Source organism: Mastigoproctus giganteus, chromosome 8 (genome assembly GCF_048544385.1).
Source record: "Mastigoproctus giganteus isolate SK-2022 chromosome 8, ASM4854438v1, whole genome shotgun sequence".
Taxonomy (NCBI): Eukaryota; Metazoa; Arthropoda; class Arachnida; order Uropygi; family Thelyphonidae; genus Mastigoproctus; species Mastigoproctus giganteus.
The window spans coordinates 57,525,060-57,544,577 of NC_143582.1; the positions used below are offsets into that span (position 1 = coordinate 57,525,060).

Here is a 19,518-nt window from a genome sequence, read left to right on the forward strand (position 1 = left end):
TACATTAAGTAAGTTAAACTCCCACACAACAAAACTACAAAATTGGCGATGTTTCTGAATTTAATTTTAAATCTGCCTTCAGGCCCAATCAGAAAAGATCTGAAGACCGTAGAACACAGAAGACTTGTACAGATTTGTAGAAACTACCCTGTACAGTTAGTTGGTTACAGCTTTCAAATATTCCTTGATAGCAATTCGCATGGTTTTACTAGTGTTATTCATATTATCAAATTAATTAATTATGAACACCATGTAATATCCTTCTCTCAAAATATTATAATTATAATCACTATACTTACCCTTACTGTATGTTTTTAATGCTGTAGGATTATTCCTGAATCGCCTCGCTGGCTACTGGTCAATGGTAAGCTGGAAGAAGCTACCCGAGTCATACAGACGGCATCTATCAAAAACGGAAAGCATGTAGTAGATCTAAAGACAAAGCTGAAAAAGATTTATGACGAATTATGTCAGGTAAAGCAACTGATTTTCAATTTGTTTAGACATGTGAAAATTTCCGCCCAGAGTGTAAACAAAAAAACTTATTTTTAATGGTTATCTCTAGAATTACCTATTTCATGACAAACTGATAGGCTAGCAGTCAACTAATAGTAAAGTAAGTTTGGGCCTGTTTGTTTGGGGAGAAGACGAAACATTTTATTAGATGATTTTGGTTCCAACAGGACTATGAGTGGTTGTTTTGAATATCTGCTCTTAATTAAAAGAGGGAAGTTTATTTTTAACTGACTTAGTTAACTAAACTGGAAAAGTAGATTTAAGGCGATATCCATATAACAGGTATATTCAACCTTTCTTGTTCAGAAAGGGTTCTGTCTCTCTGATAATTACTTAGAAATGCTTGTTTTTATTTTTCCATCCCACCAAGTATTTTTACGTTTAAAGATGTAGAAAAAAAGGGGAAAAAAAAAACACCATAAGTTAGTATTGTATTTTTTAGGCCATATATCAATAAATATCGCGGGTTACGCATATTGAAATAGGTGAGCTCGACCTAAAGAATAAATACAGTCTGACTATTTGTAAATAAATCTGAGTAAATAACTCTATTCGTAAATAAATCTATTTGTAAATAAATCTGACTTTTATTTGTAAATGCATAAAAAACTGGCAATCATCATTGTGTATGTTTTCATGACATGAAATTTATTGGAAAGAGAAATTGGTTTGAGTCCATATATATCGTGCATTGTTTGAAGTACAATCCACTTTTGTTATGCTGTGGGATATCTGCTTAGCGGCTTTCTTGAACCCAATCCTTTGAATCCACGATCTCTTGGTCTATGTATATTGGGACCTCAATCACTATTGAAAAGTTGCAGAATGTCTGTGAATGATGGCCTCTGTGGCACCTTAGTGCCATAGATACATCGCCGTTTGCCAAATACAGTGAAATACAATAAAAGTGTCGCCATTTCCTGATGCACTTCAGCGCCTTCATAGTGTCATGTGATATCCTTGAGTATTGCTTATTCCAATTTTCTGGGCATTGAGTGTCTGCTCTCTCTTTCTCTCTCTGGCCACTCTTCACCCAATTAGCCTGCAGCTGGCAGACGAAACTGACAGGTTTGCGATTCGATCGAGTTATACAAATAGATCATATTTCTCACAGAGATTACTGTGAGAAATATGATCATTAAATACATGCAAATAAAGCTCATTTTCTTTTCTAACAGGCGTGTTACCACTACTTTAGGAACAACCCTTGTATTTGTATACCAAAGCTCAGATAAATCAATGTATACTTTTAGGGTGTCGTAGTAGTAGTATAGTATCTTATATAAGGCTGCACTGGAATGCTAGTTTAATTCCGTCATACTTTTAGGGAAGAGGAATTTTTCTGGAAAAAAAAAAAAAATCGAATATACAGTGAAACCAGGATAAGAAATTCCCTCAGTACTAGGCTTGGTTTCTTAATTCCCGATTTCAACTCTATATATTGTTAAAAAAGTATTATTTTCCAGCGTAAGAAGTTTTCCTGGTAAAAAGCTTTCCCGCATAAAAACTACGTGATAAAGGATGAAATTGGCAGAGCTGCAATGGCTCAATATGTTCTACGTTAAGAAAAGGAGGAAATACCTCTATGATGTCCTGTAGAACACTTCTGTGCTGATACTCCCCGTTGTCCAATTAACGATGCAAATAATTTACACGAATTCCTTACACTCGTAGACAAAATCAATGATAGAATGCACCACGGAATCGGAGGCCCGCGGACCCCAAATCCGACCCCAAAATACATCGAATCACCAACCCAAATCTTTGATTGAGAGAAGACAATAAGCCCATACTTTAAAAACAATTTACTTTGAAACCAATTTAAACAATAAGTCCATTCACTAAACACTTTAAAAACAAATGCTAAAAAATTAAAATTAAAAGAATTTTGTAACTTTCTTCTGAAACATTAAGAAATTAAATGGATTTTGTTAACAAAATCCTTGATCACCAACTTAAATCTTTGAGTTGGTGATTCGATGTATTTTAGGGTCGGGTTTCGGGTCCGCGGTGCATTGGATCATTGATTTTGTCTAGGAGTGTGAGGAATTCATGTAATGTAAATTATTTGCATAGTTAATTCAACAACGGAGAGTATCAGCACAAAAGTGTTCTACAGGACACCATACAAGTAATCCTCCTTTTCTTAACTAAGTGATAAAGAATACACGGTGTATTATTATAATGACGTTTTCCCACTTAATACGTATTTTAATTATAGAAATTCTTTATTTTTATATTTAAAAACATATAAAACAATATAAACATTTTTTTAATCGAACAAGTTAGTGCACAGCATCAATTTAGTTCGTAGTAAACCACCGAAGTAGGTGAAATGGCATCGATTTTTTACACCTCATATTGTGAATACCTTCACAACGAGTTGCCCTGATATTGCACTACCTCCAATAAGCAGCTTCGTCACTGGGGAAGACCACTAATGTTACTTATATTACTCGGCGCATACCACCACCCGGGGGTGATTGTATCCGCCGAGAATCCACTGGTGAAGTGTTGCCTATTACAGAATCCACTGTCGAAGGTAGTTCAATAACAGGGAAACTCGGTGTGAAGGCATTCACAATATTGAGATACTACGCACTAACTTGTTCGATTAGTGAATTTTCCGTAGGCAGAGGCTTTCAGCGCTAAAGCCCTTTCAATATAAACATTTTGATATAATGGAAGTGACATATTGGAATTGTTTTCATCGTTATCCATAAGTGTATACATCGACCATGTTAAGCCTTAAATTCTGATGGTTGTGAACAGTTCTGAATTACTTACTGGTTTGTTGTTCTGTCTTATTGTAATTGTGACCTTTTGAGTTATGTTGAAACTCCAAAGGAGCTCATTCCTCCAACTTGGTAATGAGTTTAATGAATGTTAAGCAATTAGAAATCCTCAGTTTTCTACTGTATATTGTCATAGAATATACATGGCATACATAGAGTTTTATACATTTGTTTAAAACAGACCTGCAGCCGAGTGGGCAGTGTGAGGGTAAAGATTTAAGTATATCGCATTTTGGAATATACGTTATACCACAAAATAAGGAAATACTCTTTGTGTGCTCTACCATGTAAACTTCTCTGATGCTATGTGACTATTCTTGGGTGTATAAAAAATATATTATTTTTGCAATTCTTTTTGTGCACTAATATGGCTATGGATTAAGACTGATAGCGCGTCTTTACTTTCCAGGAGGAAAATGAAAAGAGGAAAGAAAAGCACAAAACAATATTAGACCTTTTACGATATCCTAATCTAAGAAAAAGGACACTAAATATTTATTTTCTGTGGTAAGTGAAATATGATGTCTACTCCTCTGTAATGGTCATCATCCAACTTTATTTTTGATTTTATTGTTTTACTTAAAAGGTGCAGTTCTGTATCTTTATGAGTTTTGGATATCCCCAAATATATATAATTCGAAAAGGAGTTATAATCATACATAAATATACAATATTTAGTGATGAGCTGAGAGATGTAAAAAAAAAAAAAAAGAGAAACACATTTTTAGCTGAATATTCATGCAATCAACTAGCTCAGATTTATTTGAAAACTAAAATTTCTTTTGAAACCTGAAACCTAAGGTTTTCAGGTTTTAATTACTGTATAAACCACATTCCGCTGAGACCAATGTTTCACGTAATCGACTTTTAATTTGAAATTAAAGAACTTAACCTAGATTCAGCCCGAAAGTCTTTATATATATATGTAATTGTGTTCCTTGTTTTAGGTTCGTCAACTCTATTGTCTATTATGGTCTTGTGCTGAACACCAAAAGTATTGGAGGAAATTTCTTCATTGATTTCTTAATTTCTGGAATTGTAGAATTACCCGCTAATATCTTGAGCTTTCTTCTTCTGCAATACGTGGGTCGCCGTTATCCGACAATGACAGTGATGGTGATTGGAGGTTTAGCCTGCATACTGATAATTCCTATACCAGAGAGTAAGTGATTAAATTTAACAATGCTGATGTTTAAAAATAAAGAATTTTACTTTGCTGGTGATGTCATGAGATGTGTAGAAGGGGACTGTCGGACCAAATAACTGCGCACACAAAATTTAGTTATGAAAGATGCTTACAAAGATTTTCAGCTTTTGTAACACTGACATTTGTGACAAATTTCTTACTTCGGATTACACTGTACAAACAGCGTAACCCACAAATATAATTTACTATTATATTTGTGGATCTGCTGGGATCGGTTCAACTGTCAGAATTGTACAACTGATTCTCAGAGACTGACACTAACAGACTGTTCGCCCGAACAGTCTGTTAGTGTCAGTCGTATCGTATGAGTAAGATGAGAAAAAATTATGTTAAAGTGATGCATTCTACCAGTCTTGATTTCGTTATTGACTGTGTAGTTCTTTAATGCTAAAGGTAAGTTCAAGTATGTCTGGAAAAAGTTTATCTTCCTTAGAGTTACCCTTTCACATCTGATATCAATAGTAGAGTTAACATAAACATTTTATAAATGTAGAAACTGTGGTAGCAGTGCACTGCACTGCAGGGTATGGTTATTTTTATTAAAAAATATTCCAGTAATGTGTAATTTCCTTATTCTTATTTATTTTCCAGGTCTTTACTGGCTAAGGCTGACGTTTGCTATGATAGGCAAGTTTGGCATCTCAACATCTTTCACTCTTGCTTACGTATATTCAGCTGAGATCTTTCCCACAGTTACTCGAAATATTGGTATTGCGTCAAGTTCAACAAGTGCCAGAATTGGAAGTATTGTGGCGCCTTTTACAGAGTATGTGGTAAGTCTGGAATCGGTCTTTCTCAATTCTCTAACTGTAACTTTTTTTTTATGCCTATCATATTATGGTTGCCTTGCAGCAATACAATATTAGTTATGTTTAAAAACTTGTTTATACGAATACAACATGGATTTTCTGGCATAGCGAATTTTTGAAGGGATTATTATTCAAATGGAAGACTAAATAATATATGAGGTCCCTAATCAAAATTTCAAAACATTTTAGTGCTCGTGAAATAACTGAAGGCACAGCACAAATCTTGTGTACAACTTTCTGCACGTTTTTAGTTTGTCATTATGACATAGTTAGGAACCAACATATTTAGGTGCCATCTTACATAAGAAAAGTGTTGTATCTTATGTAGGGTGGCACCTAAACGTCAGTTCAACTCCGCCATGGTACGTGATGAATGCAGAGCTCTGTAAAATGGCCAGAAATTAGTATGGTGTTGTTTTCGCAGCTGTCTTCTTGTGTTTTGTTGTTTCTGGGGTTACTAGGAAGCAGCGACCAGCAGGAAGGTTTCCCCCTAGTACTCATCCATGCCACGAGGAGGAGGGATCCAACAATACGGGGATTGGCATTTGAAAATGACAAGACAAGACAAGATTCCTGCATTCAGTGAAGGAAAAACAGTTGCAGTGTTACCAACAAAAAACTTAATCAGGTAATCAGGGTGAGCTATTGTAACAAGATCTAGGAAAATTGGGTCAATGGGCTGAGAAATAGCAGTTGAAGTTTAACATTAACAATTGAAAGTACTGCATGCGGGTTGTAGTAACCCTAGAGTAACTTATCAACTGTGTGGTCTTTTTTAATTCCCCACTACCCTGAGTGTAGTGGAGAATGAAAAAGACCTGGGAGTAACTGTGCAGTCAGATATGAAATTCTCTGAGCAGCGCAGATATGCTACCAGAATAGCTCATAGAGTTTTATCAGTGATATACAGAAACTTTGCTAGCAGGGATAAGGAGGTGATTTTCCCTTTGTATAAGGTCATGGTTAGGCCACATCCTGAGTACTGTATACAGGTCTAGAGACCACGCTTTAGGAAGGACGTAGATCTGATGAAACATTTCATGCAGAAAAGGGCAACCGGACTGGTGGAGGGAACAAAACTCTTACTTAGAAAGATTTCAGTTCTGCAAATTGCAGAGTCTCAAGACTAGCCACCTGCGGGGAGATCTGAATGAGGTGTTTAAAGCTTTGGATGGACTGAATAAGCTAAATGTTAATGGCATTCTTCCACTTGCTGAGACTACAAGCATGAGGGGACATAAATTCAAGTTGAGGAAGGATGGTGAGAGGAGAGATGTTTGGAAGTTTGGCTTCAGCGGGTGGTTGACTGTTGGAACACGCTTCCATCTGTTGTCGTGGAAGTGGATGGGCTGAATAAATTCAAGAAAGAACTAGACAAATTCTTGGAGGGTACGGATGGGTTAACTGTGCAAGTTTGGTTGGTGCTATATAAGCTTACTTTCTTGCATAATTTGCCACTACTACTACTAAAGTAAATATATATTTGTTTGTTTTTTTGTGTTTCAATGTTTATTTTATTCTTTACTTTTTGTTTTGGTGTTGGGGTGGTTAGGTTCATAGAAGCAGAACAGAAGCTTGCTTTGTATATAACACTATCAGCAGCATTAATTATTTTGCTGTGTTTGTTTTGTCGTTCGAATGTTTTTTAAATTTAATTTAATTTAAAAAAGGTACAATAATTTGAGGACAATTGGCCACTCTGAGACAGAAAGGCCGCTCCCTCAACATACAGCGTCGATGCATCTTCGAAGTCTATAAATAATATTAGAATGAATTTAAAAATGTAGACTCATCTATAAGCTTTTTCATGAAGCTATATTGAACCGATGAAATTAAATTAGCCACCGTAAACAGTGAATTAATTGTGAAATAATTAAACTTTACAGTAATTTCATAACTGTAAAAGCAAGGCAGCTGGCCTGTAAGATTTTTAGCCATGTTGAAGGATTTCCTGGTTTTGGTAATATATTTTTTTTAATTATCAAAGCCGACTTTATTATTATTATTGTTAGCCGTATGGTGCTAGGAAGCCTGAGGCTTTTGCTGCACCAGCCAAACTTTTTTTTTTTACTCTGGGGGAGAGAGTGAGAGAGAGAACAAGAGTCAGAAGTAGAAGGGAATCACCAGAAAGAGAAGAATGATAATATCCAGCTCAGGACCCTGGGTGTGACAAGCCCATACTCACTAGATGTGAGCCCCTACCAAGAAACATACGTATTTATTAAAGAGAAAAAGCATATGATTTGGTCGCAACCTATTGAAGCGTTTAAGAAAAAAAAAAAAAAATTACATTCCAGTAGATGTACTATAGGACATTTGCCTTTTATTTCCATTGAATTAGTGTCACTGTGACGCAGTATGCATCCAACAAATCTACCTGTCATTGCGTGACGTCACTGAAGAAATAAATGTATATTTTAATGCATTACACATTAACTGTATTTAAATCAATTAATACATGAACAGATGTAGCAAAAGGAAATCGGAGAGAAAACTGCTGACATATGATGCTAGTATTTGGCAACATCCTTTGGGACACGACGCGACACTCACTTTTGTAAGCTCTAAGTTAAGGAAATGTAGTCTAACGATAACTATTCTCATTTCGTATTTAATTAAAAATAAACAATCAAAAATACATTATTATACTGTATTTCTATAAACGTCATTAATGGAAGAACATAACGCCAGTCTTTAACAGATGGTTACCATTTGAATCATAGTAAATATGCCACAATTTGAATAAATGCAGTTTTATATTAAATCCAATTTTATATCTCATATTAAAAGAAAAAAACAAGATACATCAGGTCCTTAAAATGTTTTAAATTGTTATCAGTAATGTCTTAATGATTCAAGAAAGCAAGCTTATACATCGGCCAAATACAAAAAAAAAAAAAAACTCACTTTATTTGCCCTCAATTCTAATAATTCACCCAATTATTTACACTACCCGCCTATTAATCCAATAGAATTCACTGGACAGTCACAGGCTAGAAGGTGATTTGTTCCAACAGTTATTCAGCATGAAAGCAAATTTCCGCAGATTTAACTTGCAACCATCATCCTTTAACGATTTAAATTTATGTCCCGATTAGTGAGAAACACTTCTCTTGAACGTAAGAATTAGCCAAACGAACAGGAAAGAAACGATGATCCAACTGTTGATTATCCTGCTCAGATGGCTGAAAAACTGAATAAGTATTCTGCATTTACATTCACATATAAGGAATTCTGTAAGGAAGTGGATGACAGAAGTTTAACAAACTATAACAGGGAGCGCAATGGTTTTATAGAAACCGAGACAAAAGTGGAAGAGAAACTGTTGAAGTTAAACATAAGAACGGCACCTGGGGTGGATGGGATATATCCAATTATATTTAAGAAAGAAAGGCACCTGTGGTTGATGGGATATAACCAATTATATTAAGGGAGGCAGCAAAGGAGGTAAGCAAACCCTTAAGCATAATTATGAGAGCATCTATTGATTCAGGGGAAGTCCCCAAGGACTGGAGATGCGCAAATTTATCCCCAGTTCAGAAAGGGGGATCAAAGGGTGAAACGAGTAATTACAGAACTGTTAACTTCTGTTCCATGGAAAAATAATGCAGTCACTGGTTAAAGAACTAATGCAGGACCATCTAGTCAGGACTGCAGTTATACTTCAAAGACAGCATGGGGTTGTTAAGTGCAAAATCAAATCTGACCAACCTGATTGTATACTACGATGCAGTCACATAGGAACGGGATGCAAAAAAATAATTTTGATTTCATACACTTTGATTTCAGGAAGGCTTTTGATACCGTTGTATATAAAAGACTGCAGTACAAACTGCAGCAATGTGGCATTAAGAGCAAGTTAATGCTATGGATAAATGGATAGTTGAGAGTGGGAGAAGACGGAGTGGCTATCAATGGGCACTTCTCTTACGTTAAGATTAATGTTATTAAAGGAGTCTCCCAGGGTTCAGTGCTGGGCCCATTGTTGTTTTTCTACATTTATTAATAATATTGATGAAGATATATCAGCTTAATGTCCAAGTTTACAGATGATACAAAAGGTAGTTAATGATATTAATTACTCGAAAAATTAGGCAGATGGGCTGAGAAATGGCAATTGAAGTTTAACCTTGACAAATGCAAAGCACTGCATATGGATAGCAGAAACCCCAGAGTGACGTACCGACTGTGTAGTACAGTATTATACTCAGTTTAGTGGGGGGGGGGGGGACTGAGGGTAATTATTCAGTCAGATATGAACTGCTCTAAGCAGTGCAGATAGACTGCCAGGAGAAGCCCATGGGGTTTTGTCAATGATTTACAGGAATTTTGCCAGAAAGGATAAGGGGGTGATTGTATAATGCAGTGGTCAGACCGCATCGAGTACTGAATACAGGTCTGGACGTCTCATTTTAAGAGGGTTGTAGAGCTTGCTGGAACAGGTACAGAGAAGAGGAACGAGCCTGGTGAGGGGAACAAAGGGGTACACTTACCATGAAATGCTTCAGTTCCAATTACCTAAAGCATGATGCAAATTGCAGCATCTGGAGACTAGGCACTTACGAGGTGATCTGACTGAGGTGTTAAACGCTTTGAAATGATTGAGCGAGCTCAATGCTGATGGGATTCTTCGTCTTGCTCAGACTGTGCACATGAGTGGGGGGGGGGGGCACAAATTCAAACTGAGGAAGGACGGTTGTAGAATACATGTACGGAAGTTTGCCTTTAGCCAGCGAGCAGGGGGGAGGTTGATTGCAGGAACAAACTTCCATCTGTCGTTGTAGAAGTTGGCAGCTTAAATAAATTCAAGGCAGAACTAGAAAAACTGTTGGAGGAAATGGGAAGGGGTTTTTTTTTTTTTTTTTCCGATGCTGTATGAGCTTTCTGGCATAATTTGTCACTACTAAATATAAAACCAGTGTTAGGTAAATGTGACTGCACTGGGTCGTTGTGCCATCAAATTTGAACACATGTAAAGTGTTTATTAATATTGGTTACACTTCTATATTTGTTCACTGTCTTTAAGGCATTCATGACAGTTAAAAGTTTAAACTCATTCGTTAGTTGTTAAGCGAGCGAGATCAAGGGAGATATTACCTCTAAAAATAAAGGAAAAGGACTACATCTCTGAGTCCAAGACAATAGCAAAAATTATTATATTATGGCTATAAATTGCGTGTGTTCTCTGGTCGATTTGCCTGTTTTGCTGGACGAAAAACCCTAGATTCTGGGGAAAAACCTTGCTATCTATGCCTAAGACCGACTAACTCAGCAACGGAGTGAAAAAAGCCCAATAAAGTTCCTCGCGTCATCGACGGGATTCGAATCCGGGCCTTTTCCACCCGGTGGTGGGAGGACGGTGACGATACCACTGTGCTACCGCGCAGAGTACAAGACAATAGCATGTGTGGACACGTGTTGTGTGTCTTACGCAAGGCGGCCTCTAAACGTTAGTTCATCTCCACCATGGTTCTCTGTGATGATATACAAGACTCTGTCTGTACAATGGCCAGAAATGAGTGTAGTGTGTGTGTGTGTGTGTTGTTTCTGGCCGCTTTGCTACCAGAAAGGCTGCTTTCCAGAAGCCGTCCATGCCACGAGGAGGCGGGCCCAACTACACACGTACTAAACTAAATGTAATTTTTCCAACACCAATAGGAATAAGCGCAAGTCCTATGGGTGCAGCAGTCTCCTATAATCACGTACGGTGGTGAATACCACAAAGAATCATCCACTGGAGAAAATGTAATAGCAATGGATGCCAGCAATTCCTGTACCCAGGAAACCCAAATCTGGGTACAAGCAGTTTAAAATCCCGTCTCTAATAAATTGCAGACCAGCGAATCCTGCCCCCTAAGGGACTAGCGCAAAAAAAAAAAAAAAAAAAAAAAAAACAATAGCAGGGACCTTTGGCTTAAACACAGAAATCAGGTTCAATGCAAAAATCTGCTACTCCTCTCTCGTAGGCATTGTCGGCAATAGGCACCGCCATATGAAAATTAAAAAACACAATACTGTATTGCCTTCTAGGCCCATTGTAGTTTCAGGCAACACAGCACTTGCGATGGTGGCATACTTCTGTGATCTCCTGCCTATTCCGCACAGAGGCCCATATATTCAACGGTTGTAACGTAGATAGTGCATAAGTCAAAGGATTGAATGCCAGATACATCGTTTTTTAAGGCTTATTTCTTAAATCTAACAATGGGCGCGGACTGACTGGGGATGCTTGGCCCTGAGGCGTCTCAGGCCCCCACACTGTTAGGTATCAGTGAAATGTTGTACTTAACTTACATTTTAACACAATTAAAGAAGCAACCTTAAACTTTCAATTGTTACTATAAATAAAAAAAGAATCACAGCTAATTACTGCGTGCCCTCGTGGGTAGCACAGTTGATAGGATCGCCGTCGTCCTCCCAAGATCGGGTGGAAAAGACCTGAGTTCGAATCCCGTCGATGACCGGAGGAATTTTCATGGGCCTTTTTCACAACGTGGCTAAGGTCGGTCGCAAGCGATGGTAGCATGGTTTTTCGTTCAATAAACAGAAAATCGGCCTCAATACACACGGAGCAACATGCCTTAGTTGCCGACGCTCCTAAAACCCAATAACAATTATCGCGTTTATCACGGACGACGCTTATGAAGGTGCGTCCTTGAAAAAAAAAAAAAAGAAAAGGTCAGTATTTTTTTTTTATAAATTGTAATAAATTGAAAATGTTGTTATATAGTTGTGCGAACAATAGTCCATTATTTATTTGAAGATAAAGCACTCAAACGTACGTTGGTATAATTATATTTCCCCAAACTGGAAATATGTACATAATGGAGTAAAAACTTTATTTAGAAATATTCCGCGTGTGTGCTGAAGTAATACACAGTCTTTATTATTACAGAGTAGAGATTACCACAGGACATTAAGTTTAGGACTGTATGGAGGACTGTCGATAGCAAGTGGACTGATGGTACTACTACTGCCAGAAACAAGGAACTGTAAAATACCAGACACTCTAAAAGAAGCCGAAGATATTTCCAGGTAATTTTAAATTCCATGATTTTGTCGTCCTGAAAAATTTGAAATTGTTCAAATACTACTTTGTATCAATCTTCACAGTAGAAAGTTTCGTCCCCTTTCCACTTCAGGATAATATGCTAGCATACATGATCACCATAATATAAGGAATGTTGATATTACATAGAACATAACAGAAAAACTACCGAGCTTGAAAGGGGATAAAGCGCTGAAGATAGACGAACTAAAAAGACGTACAATAGACGAATTGAACCTGTATAATTGAAGGGGTTTCTCGTTCAGCTAACAGTAAATCGACCACACAACACGCAATTTACAGACATAACATATACAGCCCAATATAGACTCAGTTGCTGAGTTTCCGTGCCCATGAACTGATTTACGTAAATTTGTTAAATTTTGGTTCCACTAGGGAGTAATAATGTTTATTTTAACTTTATTTTTAGAGGCTTTAGTAGCTGCCAAAATACATTACATTGACCTATTACATTTTGCAATGTGAAAACTAAGAGGAAGATCAGAAGATTCAAATAGTTCAGAAGTCGGCAGAGTAGATGATAAGATTGAGAAAAACTTCCCAACGAACATTTTTAGTAGAAAAGAAGGAACATTAAGAGAAAAGACTAAAGCACGATGATCAGAAGTTGTCCAGTCCGTAAATACATTCGAAAAACTTACAAAACGAGCCATGTTAAGGGAGGCCACAAAGACATCAATGTTTGAGCTGCCCAGGGAATTGGAAAAAGTATCAGGTTGTATCAAGTATCAAAGTACCAGATTAGGTTGATTCAAAATAACTAAATTGTGACGAAGGGTGAAATCATTCAAAGGTTGTCACATCAATAGACGAACTAAACCAAGACCGAGACTTTGCATTGAAGTCACCACAGATAATAAAGTTGGGTGATTTAAATACATTAAAGCGTGTTCCAGCGAGTTTAATATGGGTTCAAGTCAGCATATGGAGCACAATAGACGGAAAAAAAGATATGTAAAGCTAAAAATGCCAGTAATATAAATACAGGCTATGAATTGAGTGCATAAACTAGAAATTACAGTTACATCTAATGAATCGTTAAAAATAATTATGGACGATTTCGTTATTTCGGATGATCATGATTGGCCTTATAACTCTGTTTAAACAGTAAAAGCCGTAACTTTTCCTTTAACATAATATGATTTTTGAATGAGTGCAATATCAATTGACTATTCAAAAGCGGTATGTCTAATTTCATCACTGACAGTTCTGTATTTATGAGCATTTATCTGAATATTTTGAAGATTTATATCTCTGATGGAATGATGAAACTCCTTTCTTCGACGTTTACAGTTAATACAACATGGGAGCTCAATTTTATTTGAGTAGTACGCAAACACGTGGCCGCTTTGGATACTGTGACCAACGCATTTATAAATGCGTGAAGAAAGGCTAATTATCCAACGCACTGTTTGCGTAGATTTACTTTTAGTACTCAATCTGAAAGAAATTTGTTTTAACTTCTTCTAACTTAAATAAGTCTTCAGTAATTTCTTTTTTTTTGAAAATGCTTTGGGAATGTCATATTCCCAAAGCGTTTTCAAAAGAAGAAAATACAAAGCACTGATGGATTTGAACTTTTGGGAACTTCACAGGAAATATCAGCAGAAGAGATGGTATTGGAGTTAGCTATATTTCAGATGGATGAAAGGGTGGTGGGACACCCTTTTACTATCTCCAGATCAATCCTCCAAGCTAATCTATACACCACTCTTTGGAGACTTGTCATCAAAACAAACAAGGAATGCCCTCACGCTAGCACGGCTTATCACGGGACGAATTGATGCTCCAGCTGTATCCCCAATAATTTCTGGCCCAAAGAAGGCAAGAGGAGAACACCCCGACTCCTGCCTCCCTCTGCTGCCTACGCTTACAAACATCGATTCCCTAAGGGACATGTTTCCGGCGAATGGCCTCCAGATCTTTAATAAATTTGGTATCCACCCAGATAAGTTCGGGGAGGACAAGCTCTACAGGAGGGGAATCCTTAAGAATTGATACCAGCTATTGACTCTGTGAGGATCACCTGCACCTTTCTGCCTGCTGCATTTATGTTTCTCTTACTTTTTCCTTGCTGTTTATTCTTACAAACTTTGTTTTTATTTCAAGCTTATGTAAGTTGAATTCTGTAAATACTTCAAGTCGAGCAAGCATGTACTCTTATACATTGTACATGTGGTTCCCCGCACATCAGTATGTAAATTTCACACCGTCCTGGCACATTGCCGACCCGGGATGACCCACTGTTTCTTGTGGCTAATAATAATAATCACCGAAGAATTCAGCAATGATATCAGGATGGAATTTGGTCTAGACAAATGCAAGACCCACGGACTGCATCAGGGAAAATGTCGGCCCAAACTTCCAACTGCAGACAGGTAAAGAGATTGAAGCCATGACAGAGGGAGAGACCTACAAATGCCTGGGGATAATGCAGGCTCAGCAGTTAGAGCACAAGGAAATCAAGGCCTGCCTGACCGAAAAATTCCATAAGAGACTCAGACGCCTTCTGAAAGAAAAGCTGAATGGAGGGAACACAGTTAAAATCATAAACACCTATGCAGTCCCAGTGCTAACATACTCCTTCGTGGTCATAGATCGGACTAACACCGAGCTGGAGGATATTACGAGAAAGACAAGGACAATGATGACAAAGAGCCGCTAACACCACCCGAACTCAGCCGTGGATACTGAAAATAACTTAGAAAGAGGAAGGGGCCTGATAGCCCTCTTCGAGCAACAGAAAACAGCGATAGCTAACCTGAAGGATTACTTCCAGAAACACACAGCAGCACTCCACCAGGACATAAGGAAGACAGACAAGAGGTATACCCCACTCAACTTAAGTGAGCAGTCCCTTCCCACCCAGACGGCACAAAAGAAGCTAGAAAGATGGCATAAAGAAGACGACACTCCACGGCAGACACTACAATGACCTCCATCAAGATCATATAGATAAAATTTTCTTCCAATGTCCCGCTCGTGAGCGGGACGCTCTTGCCCGAGACTTAAGGATTGATGCTCGCCATTCAAGACCATGTAATAAACACCAGAAACTATAGAAAATACATCGCCAATAAGTCCGAAGTGTCAGATGACACATGTCGGCGATGTCACTTAACCTCAGAAACGATCCGACATATCACTGCGGAATGATCACCCAGACTGAGTACTCGTAGACACGACCAAGTAGTTAGGACAATACATCAGAAGCTAGCAAAGCAATACAAGTTGATCAAAGAAAGTGCATCGTACTACAAGTACGAACCGCAGGCAGTACTAGAGACTTCAACCCCAACCCACAAGCTGGAATGGAACCGCACCATAATAACGGATAAGATAATCCGGCACAACAGACCGGACATAACCTTTGTGGACAAGAAGGAAAAGGCTACCTATCTGATTGATATAGCAGTGCCCAACACTGGCAACGTCCAGAAAACCTACGAGGAAAAAAATCAGGAAATACACTAACCTAAGACAGGAGATCAAAGAGATGTGGCATATGCAATAAGTTACGACCATCCGGATCATCGTGTCAACCACTGGTATGGTGCCAAAGACCCTACATAACAGCCTAGCAGCAATAGGTCTCCCGGCGAACACCTGTAGAATAGCCAGAGAATTCCTCGACCAATAGTAACACCAGACATAACAACAACCATCCTACGTGGTAGCAATACCCGTCACGAGGTAGAACCTCCAATAAAGGAGAAATAATAATAATAATATACGAGTGTTTACCAAATCAGAGTTATTCATAATTTCAAGTTACGCGTGAGTGGGAGCGACTTTATTTTCACATTCCTAAAGTCAATTTATATAGTATTTGGAATCAAATTCTGGTTTTCAGTTCACTATCTTCTTTAGCAAAAATTATTAATCTTCTTCTTTATCTTCGCCTTCTTCCCACGTTTATATGGGGTCGGAATTTCCGTCCTTAATTCTTTTCCTCCATTCCTCCCTATCCTGGGCTTCCTCTCTCCTCCATCCTCTCTTTTAAATCCTCTGCCACCTTGTCCTTCCATCTCAGCTTAGGTCTCCTCCTCTTCCTCTACCCTATCACCTCCAACTTTTCCCACCTCTTCCCCACATACTCCTCACTTCTTCGTTCCACATGTCCAAGCCACCTCGACCTAGATTCCTGCATTTTTACTCAGAGGGCCCCACCTTAACCGTACTGCTGATGTAGTCATTTCTTATTCTGTCCTTCCTCGTCACACCACATATCCATCTTAGCATCCTCATCTCTGCCACTTCAATCTTCTTCTCCTGGGCCCTTGTAATCGCCCATGTCGCAGCACCATACATCAGTGCGGGTCTAACCACATATACACTCTTCCCTCCATTCTACAGTTTACTTTCTTATCACACAGCACCCAACTCATCTTTCTCCAGTTCAACCATTCACATTGCACTCTATGCTGTATTTCTGCACTCAATCCTCCATCCCCCTCACCGTTCGATCCCAGATACTTAAATTTCGAAACTGATGGTAGCTTTTCTTCCTGCAGTTTTATAGAACCCTCATCTTCTCCATTCAATACCATATATTCTGTCTTTGTTCTACTTATCCTCATGCCTCTCTCTTTTCCTTAGGCGCCTCCGTAGCCAGGTGGGCAGGAGCAGCAGTGCGTAGGCACACGCTTCTTGATTAGACCGGGGTTCGAGCCCGTGACCACTAAATACGGAGGATGCGGAAAGGTCAGGAAATGACCATCGCATATCCCAGGAGCAATATGGCCTTAGTTTCTAATGATCCTAAAAACCAAATAACAACAACAACTCTCTCTTCCAACGCTTTCCTCCATTCCTCCAATCTGGCTTGTCCTTTCCCCCCACTCCTGTATGTTATCAGCTGGCTTTCTTTCTTTTCGAAGTAGGTGTTAACTATCGCCAGGTCGAATGCCACTGCGTGTTCTACTATCCTCTCACCTTCTCTATTTATTTCCCAAATACTCCACCTTCCATACACTCTTCCTTCTCTCTTGTTTCTTCCTAAATGTCCATTTAAATCGCCCCCCAACAATCAACTTCTCTTTCTCAGGTATTGCCATGACTACTTGATCCATTTCCATCCAAAAAGTGTCCTTTTCTTCTTCCCCGCATCCTACTTGCGGGGCATACGCACATACTATTGTGGTCAAGTGTCCACCCACTTCCAGTTTGATACTCATAATCCTATCACTCCTTCTGTTAACCTCACACACTCCATCTTTTAACTCCTTATCAATTACAATACCTACTCCATTTCTTCTTCTCTCATCCGTTTCCCTAAAGAACATCTTGTACCCTTCACCGAGCTCTTTTGCTTTATTTCCCTTCCACCTTGTCTCTTGTAGGCATAGGATCTTCACTCTTCTTAGCAAAAATTATTAATACATTTTGTATCTGTAGGAGTTTCTCTGGAAAGGGAAAGCCATCATCTTGAATTGTTTGTTGAGTTGGAGCAGATGGAACTGAGCTTCCACGGACAGCTTCAGAAAAAGAACGAACACCGCTAGGGCTTTGTAACTGTTTTTTCAATAGGCAATTTTTAAGAATCGGAAGTTATTGTGGAGAGAATATCCACAACTTTGTCTTAAAGATTAGCTCTAGTTTTAACTTCATCAAGAGCAGCCCTTAGTTTCTCTCACTATCTATAAGAAGTGTTGCTGTAATGGTTTGTAAACGGGATCATTGGTCCAAAATAAAATTGCCAGAACTCGAACATTTGCCCTTTTTAACGGAGCACGGTGGTTGTAACTAATGTACCAGCCATCAGGACAGTGGCGAAATTATACATTCTGGGCGCCCCAGAGAAATTGTCGAACGGCTCACACGTAATCTTTAACAACCAAAGTAAATCAGGAGTCGGACTGCCCTAGTTCTCTGGTTCTAGGAAAGCCCGTCAGTCACCGGGCAGTATGATAGCTTCGTCACTGATGAGGACTTTTCTTCCTCCTTGAATATCTACCAGATTAAATGATATACAATATTTAGATCTGTTTTTGAATAATATGTATGAACTGCTGACAACCTATGAAACACTTTAATAGTTCAATCTTTGTACTTTGTTTTAGGTATTCAACGGACAGAGAAGAAAACCCATGTTCTATCAACGACTAGCATTATTAACGGTTTGAAAGAATAAATTAATTTCCTTGATTCCACTGACATAAGGTATAGTTATTGCAATTAGAAAATATGGTTAAAGCTAGAAGAATTGATTTCATTTGTCCTAGAACGTTGGCATTAAATAAAGGAACACAAAAGTGCTTCTCCAAAATTACAGACATTCACAGGTTCCTAAAATATGAATAAACGAAGCATTTCGTAAGTGAAATAAGGTGACAGTTCAGTGTAAATATTGTTCATACCTGTATTTAAATAAAGCTCCGTAAACAATAATTTTGTGTTATTTATCTTAACTTTAAATATTGTTTCGTAAGTAATGTTGAGACACGCATATAATGACCGTGTAAACTGCTCCTCGCGTCCTATAACGTACAAGGAAGTTCACATCACTTCAGATATAAATTTTACTTCAGTTTTATTAAGTACGATTGGTATGTCTTATGGAAGAAGAAATTGCAGCAGTTAAAGCAACTTGTGAAATTACTTGAAAACTAAAAACATATCAGTCTCAGTTACGTTTGTACTGCCATCCGTGCTTACTAACGAAATTATTTTCATATTGGTAAAGTGAAGTAAACAGACAGCAGATGTACTTACACTAACTTCTGTACAGAGAGAGAGAGAGAGAGAGAGAGAGAGAGACTAACTTACATTGTGTAAAAAAAAAAAAACAAACTACAAAAGTATTTATCCTTAGGGCACTTGAACAGAGATCTTTCAAAGACGGAAAAGGTGAGAGATCATAACCACTGTACTACCTACAAAGGCACTCTTGAAACAGGTGATCATAGTACTGTATTGATATAAATTCCTGTATGTATATAATTTAAAACTAGTCGCTACACCAAGATTTGTAGTAATCACAATACAAGTAATCATAATACAAAGGGATAGTGGAGTGAGAGATGGCAGAGAGTGGTAATAAATAGACACTGCTGTACGTGGACTAATGTTATTAGTGGATTCCCCCAGGGTTCGGTGCTGGCCCATTGTTGTTTTGTGTAC

The 19,518-nt window shown here is 38.2% G+C and overlaps 2 protein-coding genes across 2 annotated transcripts in view; one reads left to right on the forward strand and one right to left on the reverse strand.

Annotated features, from left to right (window-relative positions):
- Nucleotides 1-404, reverse strand: part of LOC150081547 (uncharacterized) — a 75,870-nt gene extending 75,466 nt beyond the window's left edge. The window contains exon 1 of the mRNA XM_090380100.1: nt 300-404. The gene's annotated coding sequence lies outside the window, so the exon portion shown is untranslated. The remainder of the gene's footprint in view (nt 1-299) is intronic.
- The window catches only part of LOC150081548 (organic cation transporter protein-like), a 39,554-nt gene extending 20,979 nt beyond the window's left edge, over nt 1-18,575 (forward strand). Inside the window, exons 6-11 of the mRNA XM_090380094.1 lie at nt 327-474; nt 3,721-3,818; nt 4,259-4,473; nt 5,110-5,291; nt 12,223-12,362; nt 18,459-18,575. Of these exons, the coding sequence (XP_090236220.1) occupies nt 327-474; nt 3,721-3,818; nt 4,259-4,473; nt 5,110-5,291; nt 12,223-12,362; nt 18,459-18,504 (829 nt within the window). The 3' untranslated portion in view covers nt 18,505-18,575. The remainder of the gene's footprint in view (nt 1-326; nt 475-3,720; nt 3,819-4,258; nt 4,474-5,109; nt 5,292-12,222; nt 12,363-18,458) is intronic.
- Nucleotides 18,576-19,518: the final 943 nt, after the last annotated feature.